At 40.8% G+C, this 25,764-nt stretch overlaps 2 protein-coding genes across 4 annotated transcripts in view; both read right to left on the bottom strand.

Moving 5' to 3' along the window:
* Window positions 1-19,465, bottom strand: part of RIC8B (RIC8 guanine nucleotide exchange factor B) — a 37,129-nt gene extending 17,664 nt beyond the window's left edge. Inside the window, exons 1-4 of one of the 3 annotated variants that reach the window (XM_074901916.1) lie at window positions 19,281-19,465; window positions 15,839-15,886; window positions 4,568-5,173; window positions 1,466-1,560 (exon numbers count right to left, since the gene is read on the bottom strand). In XM_074901916.1, coding sequence (XP_074758017.1) covers window positions 1,466-1,560; window positions 4,568-5,173; window positions 15,839-15,886; window positions 19,281-19,367 — 836 coding nt within the window. In that variant the 5' untranslated portion in view covers window positions 19,368-19,465. Of the gene's footprint in view, window positions 1-1,465; window positions 1,561-4,567; window positions 5,174-15,838; window positions 15,887-17,419; window positions 17,514-18,498; window positions 18,556-19,280 lie in introns of those variants that run through there. The other 2 variants (XM_074901918.1, XM_074901917.1) reach the window with 2 other exon arrangements.
* Window positions 19,466-25,275: 5,810 nt separating this feature from the next.
* Window positions 25,276-25,764, bottom strand: part of RFX4 (regulatory factor X4) — a 95,975-nt gene continuing 95,486 nt past the window's right edge. Inside the window, exon 18 of the mRNA XM_074901152.1 lies at window positions 25,276-25,548. Coding sequence (XP_074757253.1) covers window positions 25,276-25,548 — 273 coding nt within the window. The remainder of the gene's footprint in view (window positions 25,549-25,764) is intronic.

Below are 25,764 nucleotides of genomic sequence, written 5' to 3' on the forward strand. Positions count from 1 at the left end.
ACCAATACTACATATTCTTCAGAGCTGCCTACTTCTATAAGTAAAGCCCTTTCTGGATCTCATCTGCAAAAGCTAAAACCAAAAGGACCTGCAAAACATGCACCCTTTTGCAACAGCACAAGATAATTGAATTTTACAGGGTGATTAGACTAGATTCTTGGACAAGGACACACAACGTGTTTTCACGGGAAAAGCATCAGCTGTATAATAATTCAGCAGAATATCAAGCAGTCTTGCTGACTACATACAAACTTAAATGCTAAAGGTCTATCTCTGTCTTCTTGTAGTTGAATTTATTCAAACCTGTTCAATTTTCCCAGCAGTGGTCAATTCATTCCCACCAGTCCCTCCCTTTAAAGGAGGATGAGAGTGCAAAATAACCACCATAAGCAGCAGCAAAGAGAAAACACTGAGTGCCTTTTAGGAAACACTCAGCACTAACTTTAGTCATGGCAACTATTGCAGTGGTATCCTAAATTATTCCAAACTAGTCTGCACCAACTGAGAAGGGCTCTGATGTAGGATTTTAGTGTTCACCTACTAAGACTGTTGATCTCTAAGAACTTTCCAAGATTTTAATCAAGTTCATTTAACACTTTCAAGATTGCTGGGTGTGAAAAGCTATATCCTTCTTCCTGGAGCCTGCTGGTTCAGAAGAAGATCTTCAAAAGATCCTACAGTTAGATATACGGACATCACTGAAGAAGAAAACAGCAACACTAACTTTGATTGCTGAGGCCCTGAGAAGAGCTGACCTACTTGGATAAAAATAAGGGTGTCACAGAAAAAAAACAGTAACACTGAACAGAGAACTACCACCTCACTAAAAATACTCTAAATTGGGATTGAATTGTTGGCTGCAAATACATAACAAACAGTTGGGTGCAGGACTGAGGAAAAAACCCAACGCACCTAAAACCACAAGATGATTCACTCATCTTTGAAAAAAACCCCACCATTACCAGGGAACTGATATCTGTACTTTTAATAAAGCAGCCTAGAGCTACTGGAGATAAAATGTCACCTTATTAATTCCATCCCAACCTATCAGAATTTCAAAAGTTACATAAAAAAAAAAATCGCAAAAGCATTTTTTCCATCTGCTTCTGTGCAAAACAACAGAAGTTGCATTTCACTTCAATTTGCACTGCCCCTAGAACTTCCATATGCATTTTCATCTTCAGTTAAACACACACACACACAAAAGATTTCAGGTCGGCTTCATTATTATTCACCAAAAATAACAATATTGCCAGCCACTTTCTCTCTGGAATGGTGGACATGCTTAAAAAAATATTTCAGGCAAACAGTTTAGATCAAAAAGATTAATAATATTTTACTCAAAATTACTACTTTCCATTGTTTCTCAGATTTCCACTTTAGATTTCAGGCAAAGTATTTTTTTTTCTATTTTTAAAAAAATAAATAACCTTTAAAAATAGATTGGTCCTGCAATTTTACCAACCTGTGCAACTCTTCAGTTTTGTCTTCAGTAGGGCCCGTGGATAATAAGCAGTGTCGAAGGATGGCAGCCATGTAACGAAATTGATGAGATTCATTCTATATAAATATAAATTATGAAGACATTTTTTCATTTTGAAGATTGCAAGTGGGGTTTCAGGTCACTAGAATAATAAAAATTAAAGATGGAAAATACCTATTAGATCATAACATCCATCCCTATCAATAAAAGGACTGTACCTTAGAGTTCACTGAATGCTTAATGCAATGTAACTGCCATATGCTGGCCTTTTAACTAGGCCTTGTAAAAGTCGCTGGGGACTTGTTTCCAGTTAAATGAACCTTTACTACCAAAAAATCCCATTACAAGCATTTCTTCAATTCCATACCACTGCTCTTAATATACCACTACTATCTTCCTTTCTGTATTTACACCCAGCCGCCTCTTCATCCATTTAGATTACATATGTTCTTCATTTATTATAATTTTCCTCCTCCTCATTTAGACCTTTTGCTGCCAACAGTTTCATTCCCCCACCCAGTCTGTTTCTTTTCCTAATTCACTTGCTTCTATTCCCTTGATACCTTTTCTCCATTTCGTTAATAACTTCTCTACTCTCAGCAACCTTATTTGCCCTACTTTTGCTCTCTCCAAGCAATTCCCCCTTCCAGTCTCCCACCAGACAGCAGCCACACAAAAGTACACCAGTATCTGCAATCATTTAACTGTGTGTATCATTGTCCTCGTCCTTTTTCATTAGCTCTTCTTGGCATCCATCATATGTTCTGGTGTGTTTGAGCTAGCACAAAGCACCCCAATGCATCTTTTGTAACATCAGCATCCAAATCTGCCAACTGTACCACCTGCGGCTCTTGTCTGGCTTTGCTACTTTGAAACCATCTTGTCATTAAATACGGGTGTTTCAAATGGTTCTCTGCCCCTTAGGGTGGATCTCATTTAGTTTTCTACCCACATGCCTAACCTCTCTGCTCTCCTTTTATTTTCCATCCCATCCACTATTTGTAATCTCTTCAAATTCTGCATCTTCAGCCCACTTAATTAACATACTGTTTACTCTTCCTACAGATCATTAATATTTCCACAGGGATACTTGCTAAGCAGAATGTCATGTAACATATCTGGCAGTTTACAACTACTAAAGAGCTCTTTAAATAAAGTTTCCTTGCTTTTAGGAAATTTGTGTAGAGAGTTATCTCAAAACAAGCTTCTTCCACCCCAGAATGTCTTAACCTCTCATCCAAAAATTGAAAAAACCCAAAGAAGTTACTAACACTGAAATTTCCTCCAGTCTAAAGGAAGTTTTCCTGACAGCTGCATGCTTGGAGTCTTCAGGGAGAAAAAGTTTTGTGGGACAAAACCTCCCTCATTCCACAGACAACAGCCACAGGAAACTTCATCAGGTAACACCATGACTGTGTGCCACCTCCTGCCTGCCCTTCTGCAGTAAACCAGGCTTTTCATCTCACAAGATTCCCAGTATTACTCCAACTTCAAGATCCAGATTTCAAGAGCTTACTTCAAGAGGTGAACATGTAATACAGCTTCATTTTCCAACTTAACACCTGACATATCCTCCACAAAGGACTTAATCACAGAGATGATACTTCTCAAACTCTGAACTAGCAGATATTCATATAGCCTTGTCACATGATTTAACTTTTTCCACTCAAGCTTTTATCTCCAAAACAATCACTTGACTATACAAAGAACTTTCTCTGACAAAGTTATTTTCAATAAAGGTCTAAGTCAGGAATGCAATCAAGAGAAAAGTCCCTCACTTTCTTTAAATTTCCTTGAAAGTTTAAGTATTAGCTTCCCTGATTCCCTCCCCTCCCTCACCCCCCTGTCTTAAATTTCAGGATTTCTTACTAAGCGTATTCTTGAGACATTAAAGCAAAGAATAAGCTTCAGACTTTTCTCAAGTTTTACATTCCTTAATGTTATGATTAAAGTCTTATTTGATGTTCAGTCCAATGCACTAAAGGGAACAATTACTTGTCAATTTTAACTACTATAAACTTCTGCTTAGCTTTATAATATGCTGCATATTTACAATGCCCAGTGAAAAGTTAACAACACTGGTTTAGAGACAATATGATGTGGACTAAAAAGAAAGATTCCCTATATAATTCTATTACTGTAGCACAGACTTGGGTTATTCAACAACAAAAAAGTTATTCTTATAATTTCTGTTTATAAATTTAGGGATGCAACAAATAGGAAGCATATTTATCTAAGAAAAAAAATAATCTGATGTCATAATGAAAAAAAAAAAAAGATAAATCTTATTCATAAGATGTAACAGTGTAAATGCACTTGGTTATCATACTTGACCTCATCTTAAAAAATCACATTTATGTCCAAACCTGGTGTTGGAAGGATGGGAGATAAAGGTATTAAAAACAGTACCACTCTTCCTTCAGTTACTTGTTAAAAATTAAGAGTCATGCTTATCATCATGCCAAGGAAAACAAAATCAGGGAGACTTCTCAGCTCTAATTATTACCCTGTTGCTATAGTCCACAATCTCCAGAGATGTAGCCATCTGACAGATTTACATTCAAAAGTTTTTCCTAGCCAGCTAATTATTAATAACAGCATTTATTTTCTTTTGAAATCTAAGACTCTTATGAAGTAGTTGTTCTTGAATTTTTTACTTGAAAAGATACACTTCTAACTTGCATTATATAATTCAAGCTATGCTCCCACTACACAGAAAATGTATGGATTAGATTTTTTGCCTAAGTAGTAACAAGAACAAAGAATTTATTTTGTTAATCAAAGCAACAAGCATTAAAGACTCAACACCTTTTGAAAGCCCAAGATCATCAATACATGACACAATCAGAACTCAGACAATTTTCTCAGACTGATTTTGCATGTAGAGAAATTATGATGTAAAATTTCAAGACTACCTGAGCTGCTATTTTGAAAAATGCAATCATATTCCATCAAAATTACAGTAGCAAACGTTAAGGATTCTTGCTCTGGGGATTGGACAACTGCCTTGTGTATCTACCTGCTGGTTCTGGCTCTTGCAGGCTAAACAAAACCAATTTAAAAAACACTTCTGCTAAGCCTTACCTCGCTGTGGACATTCCAACTGTCAAGTGTTACATTAAAAAGAGCCTTTAGGGCCTCAATGGCACAATCTGTCTCTTGCAAAGACAGAGGCCTGTCACGATCTTCTGCTGTTTTATATTCTTCCACCCATCTTACACTCAGGGAACTTTCCAAAGCCTGAGTCAAAACTTGCACCCCTTGTAGTTCCTGGCGTAACTGCGATCTAATATCTGTGTGCAGAAGCGACAAGAGGAAGAGGAGTCGCAAATCAAAGCATTTAATGTCATCAACAAACTGTTGGTCCTTGCATTTTTCCAGGAGATTGCAGAGCATAGCTGCAAGATTCAGTTCCAAACTGAGCTTCTGTGCAACAGCACTATTAAAAATTATGTTACAGAGGCATTTTAAAGCTTCTACTATAACAGGAAATTCAGACATTCTCTCCAAAGGATCTTCCACAGTGTCCAGCTTTGCTAGCCTCATAAGTATCTGCATGTTCCTCTTCGTGGTTACAGGCACTAAAACCTTCTTGTCCCTGGAGAGAATACGGAGGGCCTCCAGACAGGCAACTTGACATGAAGTTTTTGTGTCTTTTTCAAGGATGTTTAGAATTCCCTCACACAGTTTCTGTGCAAACACAAATGAACAAAAAAGGAACAGTTTTAGCCTCAAAATATTGGTGGCAATAGGAAACTTTTGCTAAGCTTCCATATCACTTTTGAGTTTTCAGCTGACTTGAGAAAACTAGGTATTCTGCATTAGCTCTTCAAAATATAAACTATTACAAAAGACTTCCACAGATCATCAAAAGCAGTTTTCCTCATGGATACAACACAAATACAACACTGGCAAAAGCATTAAGCCAACATGGCAGATGCTATCCATCACTGCCAGTTACTAAGTTTTCACAGTATCAGGACTAAAAACTTGAGTAGCCAGTTACAAAGCTAGAGAGAAGTGAAAGATTTTAAAAATACATCAAAGTAAAACAGTCACATCTACATTACCTACAAAATTATAGATTGAGGTTGTTTCAGTCAGAAGGCTGGGAGAAAAGAAACCAAGCCAAAATAACTGCTGCTCAACATACAGGTATTAGTGTAACAGCTATAATTTGTGTTGCCATTTCAACCTAATCTACAGACTTCTCCCATCTTAAGTAAGATTCTTAGAAATGTTAGCTCTGACATAGAAACATAATGCAGTTTTATTGGAAGACTTAGGCTGTAGCAGTTTTACCAAACCAGCAAAACTGCTGCTTTGTCACACAGATTGTTCTTGAAGTCAAAATATTTCACGGATACTTTATACCAACATGACTGCAGGGGTAAACATTAATCATATAAACACAGCACAAGAAAATACAAGACTCCAAGAATCTGCAGGTCAGAACAGTAACATCTGAATTACAGAAGAATTACCTTTTATAAAATAGAAACAGACAATCAGATGATCAATCAAAAGAGAGAAAAGACAGGACAAGGTTACTTGATGGCAGACAACTCTATATTATAGTTTTTTATACCTTAAACTCAGGACACCACTACTACTCATGAGTACCAGAGCCAGAAGTATAGTTCCCAGATAAGTGGCATTACAAACTGCATTGTCCCTCACAGGACACAGTTCCTCCCTCCTTCTCACCACCCAAGCTTTGTGTCTTGACCATTGATACGAATAAATTACCAAAGAAGCCAGAGTAGCAACTGAGTTGAATAGCCCTCGTGCAGAAGCCTGCTTAGGACCTGAAATTCATATCACGGTTTCAGACATTATATGTCAATAAGTGATAAAAAACAGCACATAGGAATATTAGCAAAATAAAAAATAGTTCTTGGGGAACGGTCTCTGGAATTGCACTTTTCATCACCATCACAACAAAAGCAGGAAGCACAGCAGCGCATCACCCTGACTAAAAGGTCAAAACAAAAGTTCCACTTGGGACATCCAAGCAAGTTTTGTTCACTTACAATTAAAGAAAAAAAAAAAAAGGTTAAATCTAAAACAAATCTGGAACAGACACTCCAGAAGAATAAGGGAGAAAACAACACAAGTATTCAACAATGTTAAAAGACAATCTGTAAACAGAATCAGACAGTAGGAACTCACAATACGATTTCTAGTATGTTTGTCCTGGGGTGAAGCCCACTCAAAAGCATCACCCAGACAATCAAGATCTTGACTACATCTCCACAGCTCTGACTAGATTAATCTAGTAAGAGTTTGAAAACAAAGAATGAGCTCCACCTCTTACTATCACGTGGGCAACATGAGAAATCTTCATCGGAATATTACTGACACTGTAACAGTATAAAACTCACATTTGACCATCTGTACAGGCATACAGGTACTTACTGTGGGAATTTCATAGACAGGTACCTGGAAATAGATACCCAAGTACAGAGTTTTCAGAGTTCTTCAACATTAACCTGACGCTGCTCCCACAGATCTGTACAAGCCCCTGACTTGACCGTACTATGCTAGACCTGCACTGAATGTTTCTGAAGGTGGCACCTTTGAAGTGTTTTTTTAAAAATGCCTAGGAAACAAGAAATGACCAGTCTAGATCCACAGTCAAATTTACCTGGTCACAGCTCAACTTCTTACAAGAATTTTGTTTCTATTGTTAAGACAGTTTTCCATACAATTAACTTTGCTTTGCAAGCTGACACAACAGTTGTGAAGCCTGGTTTTGAGGAGTAACACAGAACTGAACAAACACTTCAGAGAATTCCAGGAAAAGATTTTATTCTGTTCCATTTAAGTACATTTCTATTAGACTTAGCAGTTATAATCTTCCTTGTTGACACCAGCTGTTACAAGGTGCTTTGTAATAATTTATCCAAATTCAACAGCTGGTTCACCAGCTGGACTCTCCCTCTCTTCAGGAATTGTGTAGCAGTACCATATTAACTACACAGGAAGCCAAGTTACCAGACTTCCCCAAACCAAGATACTGAATGAACACTTCAAAGACATACTGGGCCAGACTGCCTTCCTTATCAGTAAATAAATACAGCACAAAAATATATCTGATTTTTCATTAATGGTGCTGAAGGTTTCTTCTAGGACTTTAAATACCAAGGATCACTTCATAAATTATCTGATCCAATCAATATCCACTGAGATTAAGGGGAGCTTCCACTCATTTTTGTTAGTGGCAGAGCCTATACACATCTTGCATCTGGCGCTCTGGTCTTTAATCTCAGTCCAACAAAACCTGAATGCTCATTTGACTACAAAGAGACCAATCCTTCCAAATTCAGACTGATTCGCCCCCCCATAAGTTGCACCCACCTGCTGCTATGGTAGCGTCACTGCAAAATGTCAAAAGCACTGCAGGGGAGATCCCAAAGGGCACCAAACTCCCACTGACTTGCCATAGGAGGTGGAAGACTAACCCTCACTCCATACGTTTGAAGACTATGCTTGCAATTCAGTTAAAGATTATAAAAAAACATCATCTCACAGCTTCAAATCTTAGTGAAATGCAGCAACAGAAGATTCTTAACTCTGAACAGCTGTACTAAAGACAGATACTAAATAGAACACACATTTTTTTGAGATTTAACAGCCTACTTACAACTTAAAATAAAAAAAACATGGGTGTGCCTGTAAGGTGCTTCATTTCCTACATGTTCCTGAGGCCTGGGCTGTATAAAAATTTCACAATCTAAGCAAGGCCAGAGTTTATGTTTAAAAGCATTAATTATACAGTTTTATGCATACTATATTAACAACTAAGCCATCACACACTTAAGAAGACATTACTAAGCTTCATAACTATTGCAGCAAAATAGAAATTTTTTAAGATGCAAGACTCCCATAAGTGAAAAACATGTAGAAACTGCTGACAAAGTTCTCTGGAGTTAGACCCTGGTAAGCCCTCAAGAGTGATTTTAAAGAAGCCAGCATTCAGTTACAATACCACCGCTTGCAATACTGCCAAAATCTGAACCACTGCTGGCTGATCTCAAGTGCCAACAGGAGCTCAGGAGAAACCAGAGCATGCAATTATAGTTGAAGAGTTATCCATGGAAAGTTTTGAAGCAAGGAAACAAAAATCATCCTGTTAGGAAATTGCCTTGGAGACAACTAAAACCAAAGGCCACACAGCACATTTTCTGCTTTCTCCTTGACAGCGTGAGTGATGCACAGGGAGAAGAGAAACAGGAAGGGATGTGGCCACATAAAGCATTATTACCCTTTTCATTTTCTTTAGGTGGTGCTTTTTCTACTGCCCTGTAGGCCATAGCATGGCATAAACTAAGGGGCACAGATGTTATTTATTTGGTTGGAAATGAAAGCAAGTGGAAGAATTCAGACAAGCAAGGTACCCCCCCCCCCCCCCCCTTTCACAAAAATATATGATGATTGTCCTAGTTCCATGGATTTATTGCTATCCCCTAAATTACTGTACAGATTTAATAGTTTTTTGAGTTCTATCCTTTCAACATTCAGAAGGGGGTTTGACTTTCATCAGTCATGCTACAGCAAAAAGCATTTTTCATGTACTTTTCCACAGAATCAAGGCTGTTTCTAGTCTTTTTAAACTTTTTCTTAACTGGACATCTCTAAAATTCAATAATTCTCTGCTTTCATGCTAATAGTGAGGTTAAAACAGATCAACACACACCACTGCTTTTTACCATTACTCACACTACAGGGTGGACAAACATCTTAAAATTTTATTGCATGTTAAAACAGAAAGTTTAGAAACACCAACTTGTCATCTTGTCTTGATGAGTAAAATATGAATCCAGTTTGGTCCTTTATCCTAATAGCATAAACACTTGATGATAGGAAGCAACACAGTCATATAGAAAAAGCAATATCCTGAGATACAAGAGGCATTTTCTTCTCTGCTAAGCAAAGGGTATCACCTCCTCACTTCCATTTTTTTCTGCCACCTTTGTTTACAGTCTAATTAGACTGGACAGCACTAAGTGCTTATTAGCAGATGCTTATATTTTCAGGACTCAACCTCAGCTGGGGAAGCTAGGTGCTTGTGAAAAACAGGGTACTTCATTGATCTTGCTCTTTGGTCCTGGGGCACCTGCATGCGAGGTCCTTTTCCATCTCCTCCCTTTGTGCTTGAACATAGTTAGAAAGCACGTCTGGCCTAGAGTTACTTTTTTCAATCCACAGACCACTAAACTTTAGCTACATTAATGTCAGCTGAATTTACTATAGCTTCTCAACATCTGACTAGTAAATGTCTTGGTGAGAAAAGGAAACAATTCCCCTTTATTTGCTTCTTCCTCTTTGGCAAATCATTCTCTTTACTTATACAGCCTTATACAAGAGAATATAGTCCCCATTCTGCAAATATTCAAATCCAAGCAAACACCACTGCTTTACTGAATATAGCATTTAATTTAGACACAGATTATTCAGTGCTTGAAAAGCTATAATTCAAAGGTAAACAACAAAGTCCTGGTAAACATTACAGAAATAGAGTGCCTACTTTTATCTATTTTTTGTGCCTTTATTTTTGAATTATGCCATAGATGCTGTAAGTACCAGGAGAGGCACGCTTCTTAGCAATCAAGTTTACATTAAAACAAGGGAAAAAAACCCCAAGTTGTTGTCAAGAAATACATGCTGCTCCCATTTTCCACTTTCCTCAGTGATGGGGCATGTTAGTAACAAAACTGCCAGAAAAGTCTATCAAGAACAGAAATTCTACAACAGCAGAACATAGGTGGTGTGCTTGGTTTTGTAGCACCTTCATTTATTTCTCAATATCAATGTTCATAAGACTTCTTTGTATATTTCAAGACATAAATACACCTTGATGGAACAGCAAGTGATAGTAGCACATGGGGAGCAATATGAGTACATGAGAGTTACAAAATTCTTACTACACTTCTTAGGCTTAACATAAAAAAATCAAGCTTTTTAAAGAACTGTCCACAAAAATCAAATGAGTCCTCCTCACTCTTCTTTAACAGCTGGGAAAGAAAAGTCACATAGCTAACAGTGAGCATGGGTAAACCAGAAGCCACCATGTCTTTTGGCCTTATCAAGTATTATGTGTCAGAACACATCATTTAGTTAGGAGAATGGGAACATCATAAGTGGTACCAGGTCATACTTTCCTTCTCCTGCACTGACTTAAGTCCCTCTAGTTCACTTTGGCTTCTGACCCATGTTTTTAATCATTTTCAAATTTCAATTTCAATTAAATTGTCTCTAGGCGTTCAAGAGAAGTACATTCTTAATTTAATTCAACCTAGCTCTGCAGCTGTTCAGTGGTGAGAATGGTTAAAGCAACCATAGTGCCAAACACAAACTTCACAAGGAACTGTATTTACCCGTCATATCAGTCTACTATTGCTTACTCCATCCATACTGCTACCTATTCCTCAAACTTACCTTCTACTTCATTACAAACTTTAAGATTCATAGCAGACTCTATCCCATTTTCAGGTAGATGAAAGGAACATTAGTAGTAACTACAATAAACTGCACATGAATTTTTACAACTACAACAACTCTTAAGTTTCTGTGGCTCTCAAAGTTATTCAGAAGCTTTTCTTAACATACAAGTCCCTCTCCATATCATACAGCAAAATCAAGCATTTTGCATGCTTCTTATATTTTCAGTAGACTGTGCAAGTCAGCACTGCATAAACCACAACAGAAAGTACGTTTTTGACAAGTTAGAGATAAGATTCCATGAGCAAAGAGGCATAACTTGGAATCATTGAGTAAGAACACTGGCTGGTCATTTCTGCTAACAGGAATGGCATTAGAATAATAAAATAATTGCTTTATTCTGCTGTTAGGTTTCATAGTTAAGCATCCAAAGCAGTAAGAAAGTAAGCCCAACATTAACATTTTCTCTGTAAGTCAAGATAACATTTATAATCAGCTGTGCCGAATAATGGGACAACTAGACAACCTCCACTGAAAAGGCCATACCCAGTTTTTGCCTAGTCTTCGCAGACAGATGTGGGAGGGAAGGTGTACACTTGTATTCCTTGAGGATTCAGTACGCTTCACTTCAAAACTCAATTGTTCAACCTTATCAACAGAGGGAGTTGGCCTGTTTGGCAGGAGCCTGCCAGCGCTGGCATTGGCAGAGGTCCAAGTTGCAGGTCTGAACACACGACAGCTTAGGTTAGATAGCACTCTGCAGGTAGGGTGAGGAGCACCCACAATAAACCGTGTTGTCACAACTGGTGGAAGAAACACCTAGTTCAGAGTCACAGAAAGGTGAAATTCTGCAGAGCTGCACTCTCCTTGCCCTCTCCACTGAAGGGAGAGAGGGGGAACCTTTTATAACCTCTGTAACCCAGTGGTGAAAGAAGGGCTTCAAAAGGAGAGATAGGTTTCACGGGCTTGACATAAACCTTAAGAAAAGTAAAAACTGAAAAAGGCTGGATGGGAGTGGGCAGGACCAGAGGGAATTAGAACAAATGTTTAGTACTAATGAAGGATACTTAGTAACTTCTCTTACAGACTGCTACCCCTTAAGGGGTTTCAGTAAAGTCAGAACAATAACAACAACAATTAATACTAAGATACCACACAGTGTGCCCACAGGAGCACTTTAAGCTTAATATTTTTATAGGACACTCACTAACAGTCTTTAAAAGCTTGCAGTGAAGTTATTGGGAGAAAATTTCTGTGCCTTTGTGGCTGCAGGAAACTTCAGACCTCCCAGAAGTATCACAGTGTCAACAGTATATCTAATAATGAGGTCCTCCTGAGACTTAGAGCGTGACAGCATCTTGCTCCATCAACATACTTTACTGCTTCCACCCTTCCAAAGTTCAAATATGGTACAGGCCACAGCCTTAAGGAATCTCTCCACATCATTAATTTAATTAGGAGATAAAGTCCCACAATACATTTGATATGATTTACCATCATCTATTTCAACACCTTTAAAACATTCAGCAATGCAGGGGAAAAGACTGGTTTGGAGATTTTCTTCCCATTAAAATTTTGAATTTTAGATCCATTATGTTCAAACTGAACCTGAACAATAAATTAAGAAAATTAATCTCAGACTTTAAAGACTTATATTACAGGCCTGACGCAACACAGTAAGCCGGAGCCAGTAGAGCAGAAACCAGATGTTGTAAGTACTACAAGAGGTGAAGCAGACAAAACAAGGAGTTGAAGAGGAAATACATCAATCGTGAAGACTCTATTATTTCAGGTAAGAATATGGCTTATGAGTAATATTCTTACACTTGGCTGCTGCTTACTTTTTCCCGCCCCAAACTCAGCATCTTCATACAACTTTAGAACTCAGTCTTGCTTGCTGTCTTGGACAGATTTACTTTTTCTGTTATATCACCTAAGCAAATGGTGCTGTAGCTCCTTCCAATTGTGGAACAGCATGGCTGACAGACATTTCCAGGACACAAACAGTGCTGTGATTTTCTTACCATTCTAAGACTGTAAACAGCACAAATGTGTTGCTACTTCAGAAGCAGGATTTGGACCTGTCAAGGTATAAATAATGGAGAACAGAGCTATTAAATGATGAGAAAGTGGCTGTAAAAAAATTCTTTCCTGTTTGTATTAGGGCATGTGAAGCTTAAGCTGAAGTGCCTACTATGCCACATCAGGAGAGATTCACTATGCCCGACACCACTCTCCAAGGTGACTGACTAGTCAAGTTGCCAGATATTAATTTTCTGGAATTCATTCCAGCACAGACCTAAAGAACCAACTGTTTGTGTCAGCCATGCCACACTGCTATGAAGTGCTGCAGTTCTGAAGACTCAACCTTTTCCAGCAAAACACTGTCAAGAACTTCTTGACTGGTTGAGACAAATATTTTAGATTTCTAAGGGCTGGTTAAGCTCCTCTGAAGCAACTGCACTGCCTTGATTTCAGCTGCTATTCCATGACACATTTACCTCTGGTTGGCAATTTCTATACTGTTTACACAAACCGAGAGCAGGCTTTTGGAAATTCCTATTTTTTTTATTATTATATGACAAGTAAAGAAGGAATGGCACCAACCTGATCCACCTGGTATCTGAGTAGATCTTAGAGTATAACACAGGTTGCCAACTGATTTATATCCATAGCACCCATCATATAGGCCAATGCAGGCACATATATCATTAAGCAAAACAACCAGGACAAGTAACACCTCACGTTACACTCTTGTGGTTTTTATCATCCTGTGGCTATGTCCAGATAGACAAGCTTGATAGCATTACCTCTCTTCCTGCCTTCTAGAGGACACAACCTACCCTCCCTCCTGGCATTCAGTATTACAAACTCACTGCTGATTTAGTTACTTTACAGCCTAAAACATCATGATTTGAGTGTGGTGAGGTAGAGAAAAAAAGTTTCATTGCTGTTGTTGATCTTGCACTCTTGCATAGGCATGAATGACTTACTGGAGTTAAGTAACTGAAAGCAAATTTACTCCTAGGCATGAACAAACCCAATGTGCAGCAAGAGACTGGTAAGAAGTATGTACTACATCCATTAGGTTATATGGCAAGTTACCAACAGCACCAGAAACGAAACGCAAAATCTTTAAGTCTCTCTGTATTTGCCCACGTACGTGAACTTCAAGTGTACTACATGACTTCATTATGGATTGTGACTTTGTCTAAATGATTTTGCACTTCAACCATTCTAAGCTAATAGCATTTGCAGTTCTGCTGCTATCAACTCAAGTGTATTTCAGTATTCCTAAACAAAAAATGAACCTAGTTTCTGAACTAGCATGAGGCTACATCATGCAGCCTTTGAGCAACCCCCATTAATTTTCGTGACAGCTTCAGTAGTTTGCTCTTAGCAAGAACATGAACTAATTTACCCTTCAATTTAGAAGATTTTTATTTTTTACCTTAACTGAAGGATGAATGGAGCATGCTCAGGGTTTTACAGATACCAAGGATGCTGAGCATGTGCAGCTGAGCAGCTGTTAAAAAAACCACCCAAACACACAGAGAAAATCCTACACTCTCCCATCTCCAACTCTCATTGTCTTTATGTAGCTTGTGCCAGTTTGGCTTTTGATCTATTATATTTTCGTATGTTCTCTACTTAGCATTCAGTTTTCCAGACTAGACACTTTTTCATTCTCGATGTAAAAAGAGGAGGAAGGAATGGGGAGGAAAGAGGGAAGAACACAACCACCATAAGAGAACCAAATCAAAGTCCCTTCTGAATTCTTCCATATATCAAAAAGGACATATAGTCCATCACCACATTACTGAACATCAACTCTGAGTAAAGCCATAGGTAAATCCAAGGTAAGAGGTTTTTGAGTCATCTGTGTAATAAAGAATTATAATTTAAGATTACAGTACACAGAACTAATGGTTTTGTAAATGCAAAGGACAGAGACTTACCATCCCACCCATTTCTACCAGAAGACCACCTGAATTTCTACCAGAAAATACCTGAAAATATATAGATTTTGCACAAAATCATGGAATCAATGTATGTCTGCGACAGACTACTCCTGCAGAAACCTTGCAACTCTGATTTCAAGCTTTATTTCAGAAATAGCGGAAACATACAGCCTTATTCGTTATTGAACATTTTCTGAATAAATATGCAAATCAGCTCAAAAACTAATTACAGGAAAGAAAGGAAGGCTCTTGTCATTACATATTACACCATAAAAATAACAACAGGAAAAAAAGGAAAAAAAAAGTCATCAACGTCCAAGCCTTAAATGTGAGGCTGTGGCTGGATCTCAAGAGGCCTGTTAAGCCCTGACACACCTGTACAGCTCCATGCTGTGACACACAAACACTTCTCATCTCTGGAACCTGACATGCACAGTACACATTCTGCTGATTACAGCTACCTTTGGATTAACAGGCTTCTGTCGCTCTGTCTCCCTTACAGCTCCACAGCTTCCTTCTGTACTTATCCCTTCATCTTATTCGCTAATATTCTTTAAGTGTCTAATATAGACAAGAAATACATCTGTGATAATTGCTACCTGCTGAGAAGAGAGAAAATGGAAACACGTATTGCAAAATTTTTAATAGGTACAAAAGAGTATCTTTATTCCTCCACACCATTCCAAACCTGTACCCAACAAAATTATTTATGGGCTTTTCTGTTACTACTTTTATTCAAGATGGGTTTTGCTAGGGGAATTCCCCCTTTCAAAAAAAAGGGGAACGGGTAGTTATCATGTCTTTTGCACTGAAGAAACAAAAATTAAAACAGAACTTCATAATCACTACTTGCACCGTTTCACAATGGCAGCTAAGTTAAGAGACTGCTTTTACTTTTTTATACTTCTAACCAGAGCAGGTATGGAGCTCGACAGCCCATTTTACATACCTTTCTTTTGTCTTCATCTGATGGATCAAATATGAAAATAGTCCGATTCTGTAAAAGAAGAGTTTGCACTTGTTACATAGACATCAGCTGCTAAGTAATACCTGCAAAACTATTAGTCTGGTTAAAACCAGCCTCAGATAACGAGGCCATAACCATGTCAACTCATGTTCTTTCCCGATTCTACCCCACAGCAAGAGCTTCAGTAAGCAGCTCCAACTAACAATTTCACAATTACTACTGGTGCAGAGCAAGCCTTTATCTTGTGGGCTGTGCTTCTGATGCAAGTTAACAACCTCACACATGGCACTTTACAAAGCGAAAAACATTAGCTATAGCCTTGTGTTTTACAAATACGTTATTACTCAGACTCTTCCCTGAGCAGTTCTTGTTTACAAGCTTCTGACTGCACTTTACAGTGTCCCCAACCAGAGCAACCATAGGATAATCTCGACCAGAAAACAAACAGTACAAATCAAATAAGCCTCACTATAAAAACTATCAGTTTGGGTATTGTGGCAATTTCCAAAACACATTTGCTTGTCTGGTACAGTTAAACACATGATAGACATGGTCTAACAACTAGTACTTATTTCCTGTTAAACATTTCAAATAGAACTAGACTCAATTACTATGTTAGTATCCTGAAGTATGTTATTACTGAAATATTACTCATATGACACAAAGTTTATACTATCAAAGGAAACAGTAGCAATACCAGTTATTTTAATGTCTTTTTAAGACTTCCAAGCTAAATGATTAAGCATGACGAACAGCTTCTCAAAAAATCAAAATCTCAATTTCTATTATTTCTAATACACAACTTGCTACATCATGCAAGTGACCAAACCCAAAAGAAATGGCCTCCATAGCACATTAGTGGGCCCCTTACCTTTCATGACACAAGCCCACAATTACTCAGACAGGCCTTGGACATCTACCCTACCATCAAGGGTTATCAACATCAGTCAGATCCTTGAGGATGGTAGGAAAATAATTTCTCTTTGAGGGCTCCCAATAAAACTACTGATGCTCAGAAGTTCAGCAAAGTGCCAGCCAAAACCAGGTGAATATTAAATGATGAGCAATTAACTAAAAGAAGGCAACCTATGCATTTGCACATGAACATTTTTTGAAATTTATAAAAGAAATGTAGTGACAGTTAAGAAGTCCAAGCACTAGAGGAAGAGAGATTTGGAATAATCATTGCAACAAGAGATCATAAAGCAACGAGGACAGATCTATTAATTTCTCTCATTATAGTTATTCTATAGCCACCTGCACCTTAGAACTACACTTAATCCACCCTTCCTCTTCAATTAACGCATATTTAATTTATTTGGAAAAAACTTAAGGAAACCTCATGCCCATTCTGGGCACAGGTAAAGATCTGGAACCTGGAGCACTCTGCCCAGTCTTTGCTGGCCCACAGGCAATACATCTGAGTTAGTAACACACTGCACAGAGAGATGCAAGAAACATTAAGGCAAACTTCTTAACAAGAAACAGAGTGAGAGAAATGTCATATTGAGACAGTATGAAAAGATTCCCATCCCACTTCAAAAGAAGTATTTAGCTACACACCTAACTCTATAGCTTCATTCAAAGACTTGAAGCACCAGAATAGAAACCACACCAGCTCTCTCTGTCCTTGGGAATTCAACTTAGGCTTAAGCAATTTATCTGGGGAAGCTGCTGAGAAGGCATAAACAGTAAAATAAGGAAGTGAGGTTTGTGTGCACTTCTTGACTGTACGCATTTAACAAAGGTCATTTTCAAGAGTAAAGACAGGAGATAAAAGTTTCCCTCAATCAGAATCCTTCCTCTGTACTTTAGTCAGCAGTGAGTTAAAACAGCTAGATGTGTGTAATAAATTCTAGATCTACCAATCCTTCAGAGAAAGTGCCCTGCAGCTGCATGAATCTCTGCATTTGAATTTCATGTGCACAAAGGCAGCCTATGTCAAAACTGTTGCCCAGCTTCTGCTAGAAGCTCAAGTTAGACTGAAGATATCAGTTACTGCCATTGTTAGACCTAAAACGTACTGCATGTAAGACAGCAAACTTCAAGACATCTCTTGGAGGCTGAAGAATAACCATGTACCAGACCACATTCATTTGGCTTTTCATCTGATCACAGAGCTAGGAATCTTTAACTAAAATCCTGAATGTTTGTTCCTGTAACAGATTTCTACATTTCAGCAGATAGCTCAACACAGCTGCATTTCAATTACATCCAAAGCCAAACTCCAAGTCAGCAGCAGCTTTAGAGACTTGTGTACTAGTCACAGAACTGTCTATGCAAAGGACAGACACCTGATGTGTCTTTAGAGATGGACTATACTGCTCTACTAAAATCTAGGTATCAAAATGTCCCTATTAGATGAGGGGAAAAAAAATAATCCACTTAACATCTAGCTTCACTCCAGTTTCTACTTCCCAACGCTACCATGAAAATCCCCCCTTCACTTCTCCATATCACACGGACAGCAGACTCAGCATACACCTATCACACTGGCAGTAATGGCAGTAAACACTAGGTAGTCTTTAACACCTATCAGCATTAACAACTTAACCTCTCGTAACCCTGCTTTTAGCTGTCTCCCCTCTTCCCTTTGCTTGGCCAGAAAAATCAAGTGAGGATCGGCAGGCCATTTCACACACCCCCCTCTCACTGCAGAGCTGCTCCTCTGCACGGTGACAGGGCCACTGCCGAAGCAGTGCCAAGGCCTCTCTCCCTCAGGCCAGCTGGACCAGGAGACACAGGACCGCCCGCACAGAGCAGCGCCTCGGGCAGGCGAGCAGGTACACAACGCTGCCATCCACGAAACTTGTGTGTTGTTCAGTCCAGCTTCCTCCAAGAAGTACAGGCAGGTTGAGACTTCTGAGGCAAACCCGGGCTGTGAGACAGCTCTTTTTACAGCCTGATCACCAACAACCCACTACGCTGCACATCAGGCATGTAAAGTGAAGAGGCCAGACAGAAGGCGCGGGGGGCCGAGCCTGGCAACGGGCTCGATCCACCCGCGATACCGCTGGCTTTGTGCTCCCGTGCAAGTCTGCTTTCCTCTAGGCACTGCCCTCGCTCGGCACGCCGACAACGCCGCGGTGCCCCGCACAGCCCGCGGGGGAGACCACAGCGGGAAGCGCAGGCGATGCGGGCAGGCCGTCCCGGCACCCAGCCGGCGCCGTGAGCGGGGGGCGCGGCAGCAGCAGCCGTGACCGCAGGGGATCCGCCGCCGAGCCCGGCCCGAGGGGCAGCGGCAGGAGTCCCTCCCGGCCGGCCTGGGGAGCGGGGCCGGGACCCCCGCGGCCCGGTGCCGGCGGTGCTGCCGAGGGCGGGGCGGGGCGGCGACACCGCCGGGGAGCGGGGGCGGAGGGGCCGGCCGGCGCCGCGGGGGGAGAGGGAGCACGCCCGCCCCCCCCTCCCCGAAACGGCCCGTTACCTCCTCGTTGTACCGCGCCAGGACCCGCTCCACCGCCTCGGCGCCACCGCGCCCCTCCACGGCCTCCAGCACCGCGCCCAGCTCCATGCCCGCGGCCGCCGCTCCGCTCCGCTCCAGCAGCGGCCGCCGCCCCGCCGCGCCGCGCCCTGACCTCCTGCCCCGCGCCCCGCTGGCGTGACGCGGCGTGACGCAACGCGCCCCTTGGAAGCCGCCCCCGACTGGCAGGTAGTGCTCACGCGCTATTGGCTGGAGGGGGCCGCCGCGTGCGCCCCCAAGCCCTGCTATTGGCTGTCCTCCCGCCCAGTCCCGCCTGCGGGAGCTGGCGGGGAGAGGACTACGCCTCCCAGCATGCCAAGCGCGGCGGCAGCGCGGGGCGCGGCGGGGCCTGCGGGGCTTTGGTGCCGCGGGGCGCGGTGGGTGCTGTAGTCGGCGCCGGGCGGGAAGGGCGGCGGGGTGGGATGAGGGACCCGCGTTCGAGTCCCGAGCGGGCACCGCTGGCCGGGAGAGCGCCCTCGGGTTTGCTCAGTGGCACAAAGCACACCCCGGCGTGTGTTCTCCTCGTTAGGCCTGTCCGTTTGTGTGCTCTCTGCGACTTGCCCTGCGCTTTTACCGTGGCCATCGCAAGGCGAACGGCCAGGCAAAACGCGGTCTGGCTGCTTTTCCTCAAGTTTTTAGGCAAAATGGTCACACTGCAGCATTTTGGGGTGCATTCACCACACCTGCCTCCAAGCCCGAGGCAGACACACCAGTGCGTGATGGCTGTGGGGCTGCCTCCCAGCCCTGCACAAAATGGCACCTGCTGGCGGCCTGACCCGTGGGCAGCGCAGGGCGGGAGCTGGGCCCCAGCATTGCTGGGCCTCCACTGCAGGCGATGGCTGTGTCCATTGCCTGAAGCGGGGCTCCTCCATAACGCCTGGCAGCAAATCAAACCCCTTTTTCTTAAGTCCAACCCACCAGAGCAGTGGTGGTATACAAAAATTCCGCAATTGGAGACAAAACCCTCTCTCTGAGGGACAGCATGGCTGCCTTCCCAAAACTGCCCACATAGCCCTTTGCAGAGGGGTCGATATATATTTGTGGAGGGTGTTGATGTGGGTGTGAGCAACCAGTGTGTTGTGTAGGAGAGATGTCAGTGCCACACTGCTGCCATGTTTTGTTCAGGAGGTGGCAGGAGGGAAGAGTGGGCTGCACCAGCAAAGCCTGTGGTGGCAGGAAAAAGGTGTGCTATGTCTCTAAAGTGCTTTGCAAGACCGTAGATTTAAACTACATTGAGAAGATATGTAGTATTTCCATACTCAGGGTACTCTACAATAAAAATTCACTGTCCAGATAGCAGAAAGATATATTGAAGCTAATAAAAACCCACAATAATAAAACTTCTGAGCGAGCTGCGGTCAGTCTCTCGAAGTATTTATTCACTCAGCAGCAATTCAGGAGGTACTCTGTGGTCATGAAAAGAAAACTTTAATTTTTCAGGTGCTAGGATGTGTCATCATATGCCTCTGTGTGTGATGCCGACCCAAACTAGGATCTGAATTTTCTGATTAGGGGTTTCTTGCCACAATGGGTTGAACTGAGATACAAAACCAGAACAATACAGTTGTTAAACCGCAAGGAGTAACAAAATCCAGCCTGAACTGCATAGCCATTTCTTCTGAGTCAGGTCCATGTGTATACTAATGCAGCTTTTGAGAGAAACCAAGTAAAAATAATCCTTCGCTTGTTTGCTTTACAACTCTATAATAAGGCATAAGCCTGCTTAGATTTACTGCACAGTACAGAAAACCACTCATTTTACTTGTACATAGCCAATTATTATTTTTTTTAAAATTAAAAAAACCTAGAAAATAAAGACTAGGAAACTGTTACTGCCCTTTAAAGGCACATTGTTATTCATTATCAGTGCGTTTTAGTTTCCACTTTAGGTAGCATATGAAGGATTAGGATTTCAATGAAAGAGGGGGACAGAATAAATTGCGTCCTCTACCAAAGAACTGCCAGACCTTTTCAGATGGGTGCATACCATGAGCCCTTCCCATGTTAGTCAGCTTTATCTAAACCTTCCAAAGCAATGTCTGCTGCTGAATTTCATGGGTTTCAGGGTCAGTCACAACAGAATTGTGGGGCTGGGGAGGTCAGAGGCCATTTTTGTCAAAGGGTAGTGACCTTAGCAGCAAGAGGTAGCCTGACAAAAACAGGATTCATGCTAGTGAATGGAGTTCTCACTGCTCTTCCCCCGCTGAGTCTTTTTTCTACCTGGTAATGAAAAATCTTACAGAATTGTAATAGATTTTTATATGCATACATACATACATGTTGGGGGGTGTGTGTATACATATATTCTAAAATACTATATATATTAGTTATGCTGTAATTATCTATTACAATATATTATATTGTATCTATTACATCTATCTACTTTCTGTTTTATGTTTTAGCACATGAAAAAAATCGCACTTTTAATAAAGTGTATATTTGTTGTGAGAAGACAGAAAGTGAGAAAGAAAAAAAGGAAGAAAAGAAGAAAGGTGAGAAAGTGAAAATCAGACTGAATATTTTGGCATGTGGTATAAAAGCTTCAGAAAGATTTGTGTAGTCACATTTTTACTTTGTATATACATAAATACATGGCTAGGCAAGAAACAGCAATTTCAGTTACCATGGTCAAGGGAAAGGCTTAATTGACAGGCTGCAGGCTCTGTCTCAGGAGGTTTGGCAATTTGTACTAGGATGATTTAAGAGATTCCTGCCCTTAACCAGCCGTTCTACTGAGAGGTTATCATCCTCTCATGAGCTGCTGCACTTCACAGCCTGGTATATACCCCTGTGACCTGAAAGCTGTGGCGGTTTATATTAATATGGTGGGTTCTGACCTGCGGTGGTTGAGGAAGGGGCCTGCTTTCCCTTGCAGCACTTCTGATGCAGATGGTGATGGTGACCTCTGTGGAGCAGTGTTCAGTAATCTATACATTGCTCCCCATGAATGTGCAGTTTAAATTTCAAAGCCCTCATCAGGAAGCAGTTCAAAGGTAGTTGGAAGTGCACATTCAGACTCCTGTGGCATCAACACAAGTTTCTAAATTAATTAAAAAAAAAAAAAAAAAAAAAAAGACAGACAGACTGTGGAGGTTCTTTTGCAAAAGACTTTCAAAGCCCTGGCTGGCTGATGATGTTCTGTGGCTCTTTGTAATGAGCAGCTTTGTGGTGCTGCTGTTGGTCAATATTCCCTCTCCCAAGGCTTTGCACCATGTTGCAGTTCTCCACTTGGAAAGTCTGTATTATTTCTGGGGCTGACACTGCGTCCAATAACCATCCTCCTTCCTGAACAGTCCCCCTGGGCTCTTCAAGTCTAGGTAACTGAGCTGTCCCCAAACGTGTTGAAGGACATGGCACGTTTGCATACTACTCTCTTTCAGTCAAAGACTATTTGGTTTAACAAGTTACTGTAAAAAATGTAGGAAGGGCTTCTAGCTTCCCTTGAGTGGTGCTGGGGGTTACCTCTTTCCTGATCCTTCCAAAGATCCAGCTTTGAGTTACTGGTCAGTTCTGCCCACAAACATCTCACCAAGACATCTGGTCCTTGGAGGGACCTTGGCAGGTCATGGTCAGAAGTCCGTCAGGTGATTGGAGACTGATGTTCCAGCAACAAAGTGTGAATGGGGTCACAGTGGGCTCTGGTCAGGTGCAATGCAATGCAGAGATTTGGAATTCGTTGGAGAAGTGGATTTTTCTATTCTAGTGACACTGCCTTTCTCATAATAATTTATCAGAGTCTTGATGAGGCAGATATTTCTCTACTTGTTAATAATTAATAGGCCAGAATCAATGCTTTTATTTAAACATCTTCAATAACAAAATGGAAAGTAGGACTTTGGTCACAAACACATCAAAATTCCAGCTGCAAAAGACTAGCCAGTAAAAAAACTTCCTTACATGATTTACTTTCTTCATGTGCAGACAATTTTGCCTGAAGATAACTTGAATAGGAATAAAATAGATAAGTTAGCCTTATCCTGATCTCCACTGTCCTTAATAAAAGTGAAGAGTAAAAGTAATAACACCAGCTGAGGGATAAAATTTCAGAAGGTTTGTGACACTATAGCCCAGGAAACAAGATTTCCATCAGGTACCTAAAAGTGGAAATAGGCTCCTGATGTTTTTGTAAATCCACCAGGACCTTAACTGAATATTTAAGAGCCTGGGCACTTGCCAAACTTGTCTTGGAACATCCTTCCTCCCTCAGCCCTTGCAGATTTCCAGCACCTTCCTCTAGCTGCTTTAGACCCCAAACACTCACCAGTTTACCCACTAGTTAAATATACAAGGTCTGAGAACGTAGCCACTTTATTTACTTACCAAGGAAAAAATGACTTTTCCATTTCCAGTATTCCAGTGCCAACACGTTTGTTACCAGGTGCTGTAAAGCAGATAGCAGATCTTGCCTGCCGCAGTGAGTACCCTGGCTGGGGTGAGCCACAGCAGCACGGCTCCAGCCAAGCGATGCCAAGTCATCTGTCCAGTCACAGCCTCGAGCCTCCAGCAGTTTGTAGCTGCGAGCACAGGTGTAGGACTACGCATTTGCTGTGGGTCATACGTGTTCTCAAGTCCTTTGTTGGATAAAAACATACATGGTCACATTTAGGGTTTTTTGAAGGCTTGCAGCTTGTAGAATTTTCTGTATTTAAGTAAATTTAAATGGCATCTATTTAATTTCAAGAACTTTATTTGAGTGTGAAAATCCCTCATATATCTTGCACAACTGTACAAATAACACTTATGTCCATTTTAGGCATAAACATGGTTATCATCACACTGGGTGCTATCAAAGATTTTATTTACAAAACAATTACTAAAATGCCTGATGTCATATTTCCATTTATTTATTTCTTACCCATAGGGTAATAGGTCCACCATAATTGCTTGGTGCATTTTATAATACAGAAGAAAAAGCTATGTTAATAAAATCTAACAAAAACTCACAAATAGCTACAAATCTGACAGAAAATGTCTAAGAAAAATTCTCCCCAAAATACAATACATTCTTCCACACATACACAGTACAGAATAAGTTCAAAGGCACAGCTTTGAATTTTGCTTTTGTAGAAGTATATAGAATTATCACCACGTGAAGGAATTGAGAGAACTGTTTCATACCTGTCAATAGGTAATTAAATGAATAATCATGTTTGCATTGTCATTTTCTTTACATAATTGCTTCATATCACCATATTTAACATATGTGGCTCTGAATCCAAAATCTTCCCAGTCCCCAAGTCCCTTCTTAACCTTGTCATTACTGACCAGAGAAGTTAGATTTTCCAGATTGTGCAAACTTAACACAAATACATATATAATAAGAACAATAGTCAACTTAAGGCAGTGTATAATTCAATGCTACATGTCTCTTCTCTTTTGTAAAGATCAAACTTACTGGATCAACAGAAAGGTGCATCAATATACAAAGTTAGGTGTAAACTGAAACCTACAACACCGTATGTCTTTTAAGGAGCCAGATAGAGGAACTGATATGAGTAAGTGATGCCTTGGCAGAGTGGTTTTTAAGGAATGCATTAAGAGCTTAAAAGAAGAACAGATGACAGAGTTTTGCTGAGGGTGAATTTCCTGTCTTTAACTCAAATTATAAATAGATCTTGTTCCAGTCCTTTTTTGTGAGACTCATTACCATTTGTCAATAAGAGAGGGGGGCAAGAATGGCTCACTCAAACTGACGTCACACAGGGTTGGCCCACATGCCAGAATTAAAAAAGGCACAGATTGGCCCAAAAAGTGGTCTGGAATAGCACAAAAATCTTTGTTGGCTACAGGAACATTCAGTCATACTCATCTGCAATCTGCCCATATTATGAACTACGTTTATCTGCCCAGGATCTTTTCCATCCTTTTCCTCCCTTGAAGAATGTCCATGAAAGTCCCACATAACATGAAGTTTTTATAACTCTTTTAATTATATGGGCTTAGCTCATACCAGTCATTTTCATTTAGCCCAACCTGTGGTGGCTTCCCCATTGATGTAGGCAAAGCCAGGAAAGTGTTGCATGTGCTCATATTCAGAATTTCTGCGCGTAGTCAAGGGGGTGTACATATCACTAGAATTTCCATATCTCGTGGAGTGCATGGATGGGCTTGTGTAGCAGGAGTTCGCAGCTGGGACCTCTGGCCAGCGAGGAGTCACTGGTGTGGGATGCAGCCTTGGAGTACTGCTCATCAAACAGGGCTCCATTCTTGATGTCGGGCTGTTGAAAGGGTACTACAATAAAAATAAAAACAAATTAAGGAATTATCTACCACATACTTAATTTTAATGTAAGGGCTGGTGGTATCACAATTCCGTGTTTACAAACTAAAATCATGTGAATTAGCAGACCTCCAACAACAAGGTAACATACTGAAGGCAGGATATCAGATAACTAGTGCCTGCAGGCAAGCCAAAGTGTCAGGGAAAGTCTTGCAAAGCAGTCACTGC

Source organism: Athene noctua, chromosome 3 (assembly GCF_965140245.1).
Source record: "Athene noctua chromosome 3, bAthNoc1.hap1.1, whole genome shotgun sequence".
In the NCBI taxonomy this organism is placed as follows: Eukaryota; Metazoa; Chordata; class Aves; order Strigiformes; family Strigidae; genus Athene; species Athene noctua.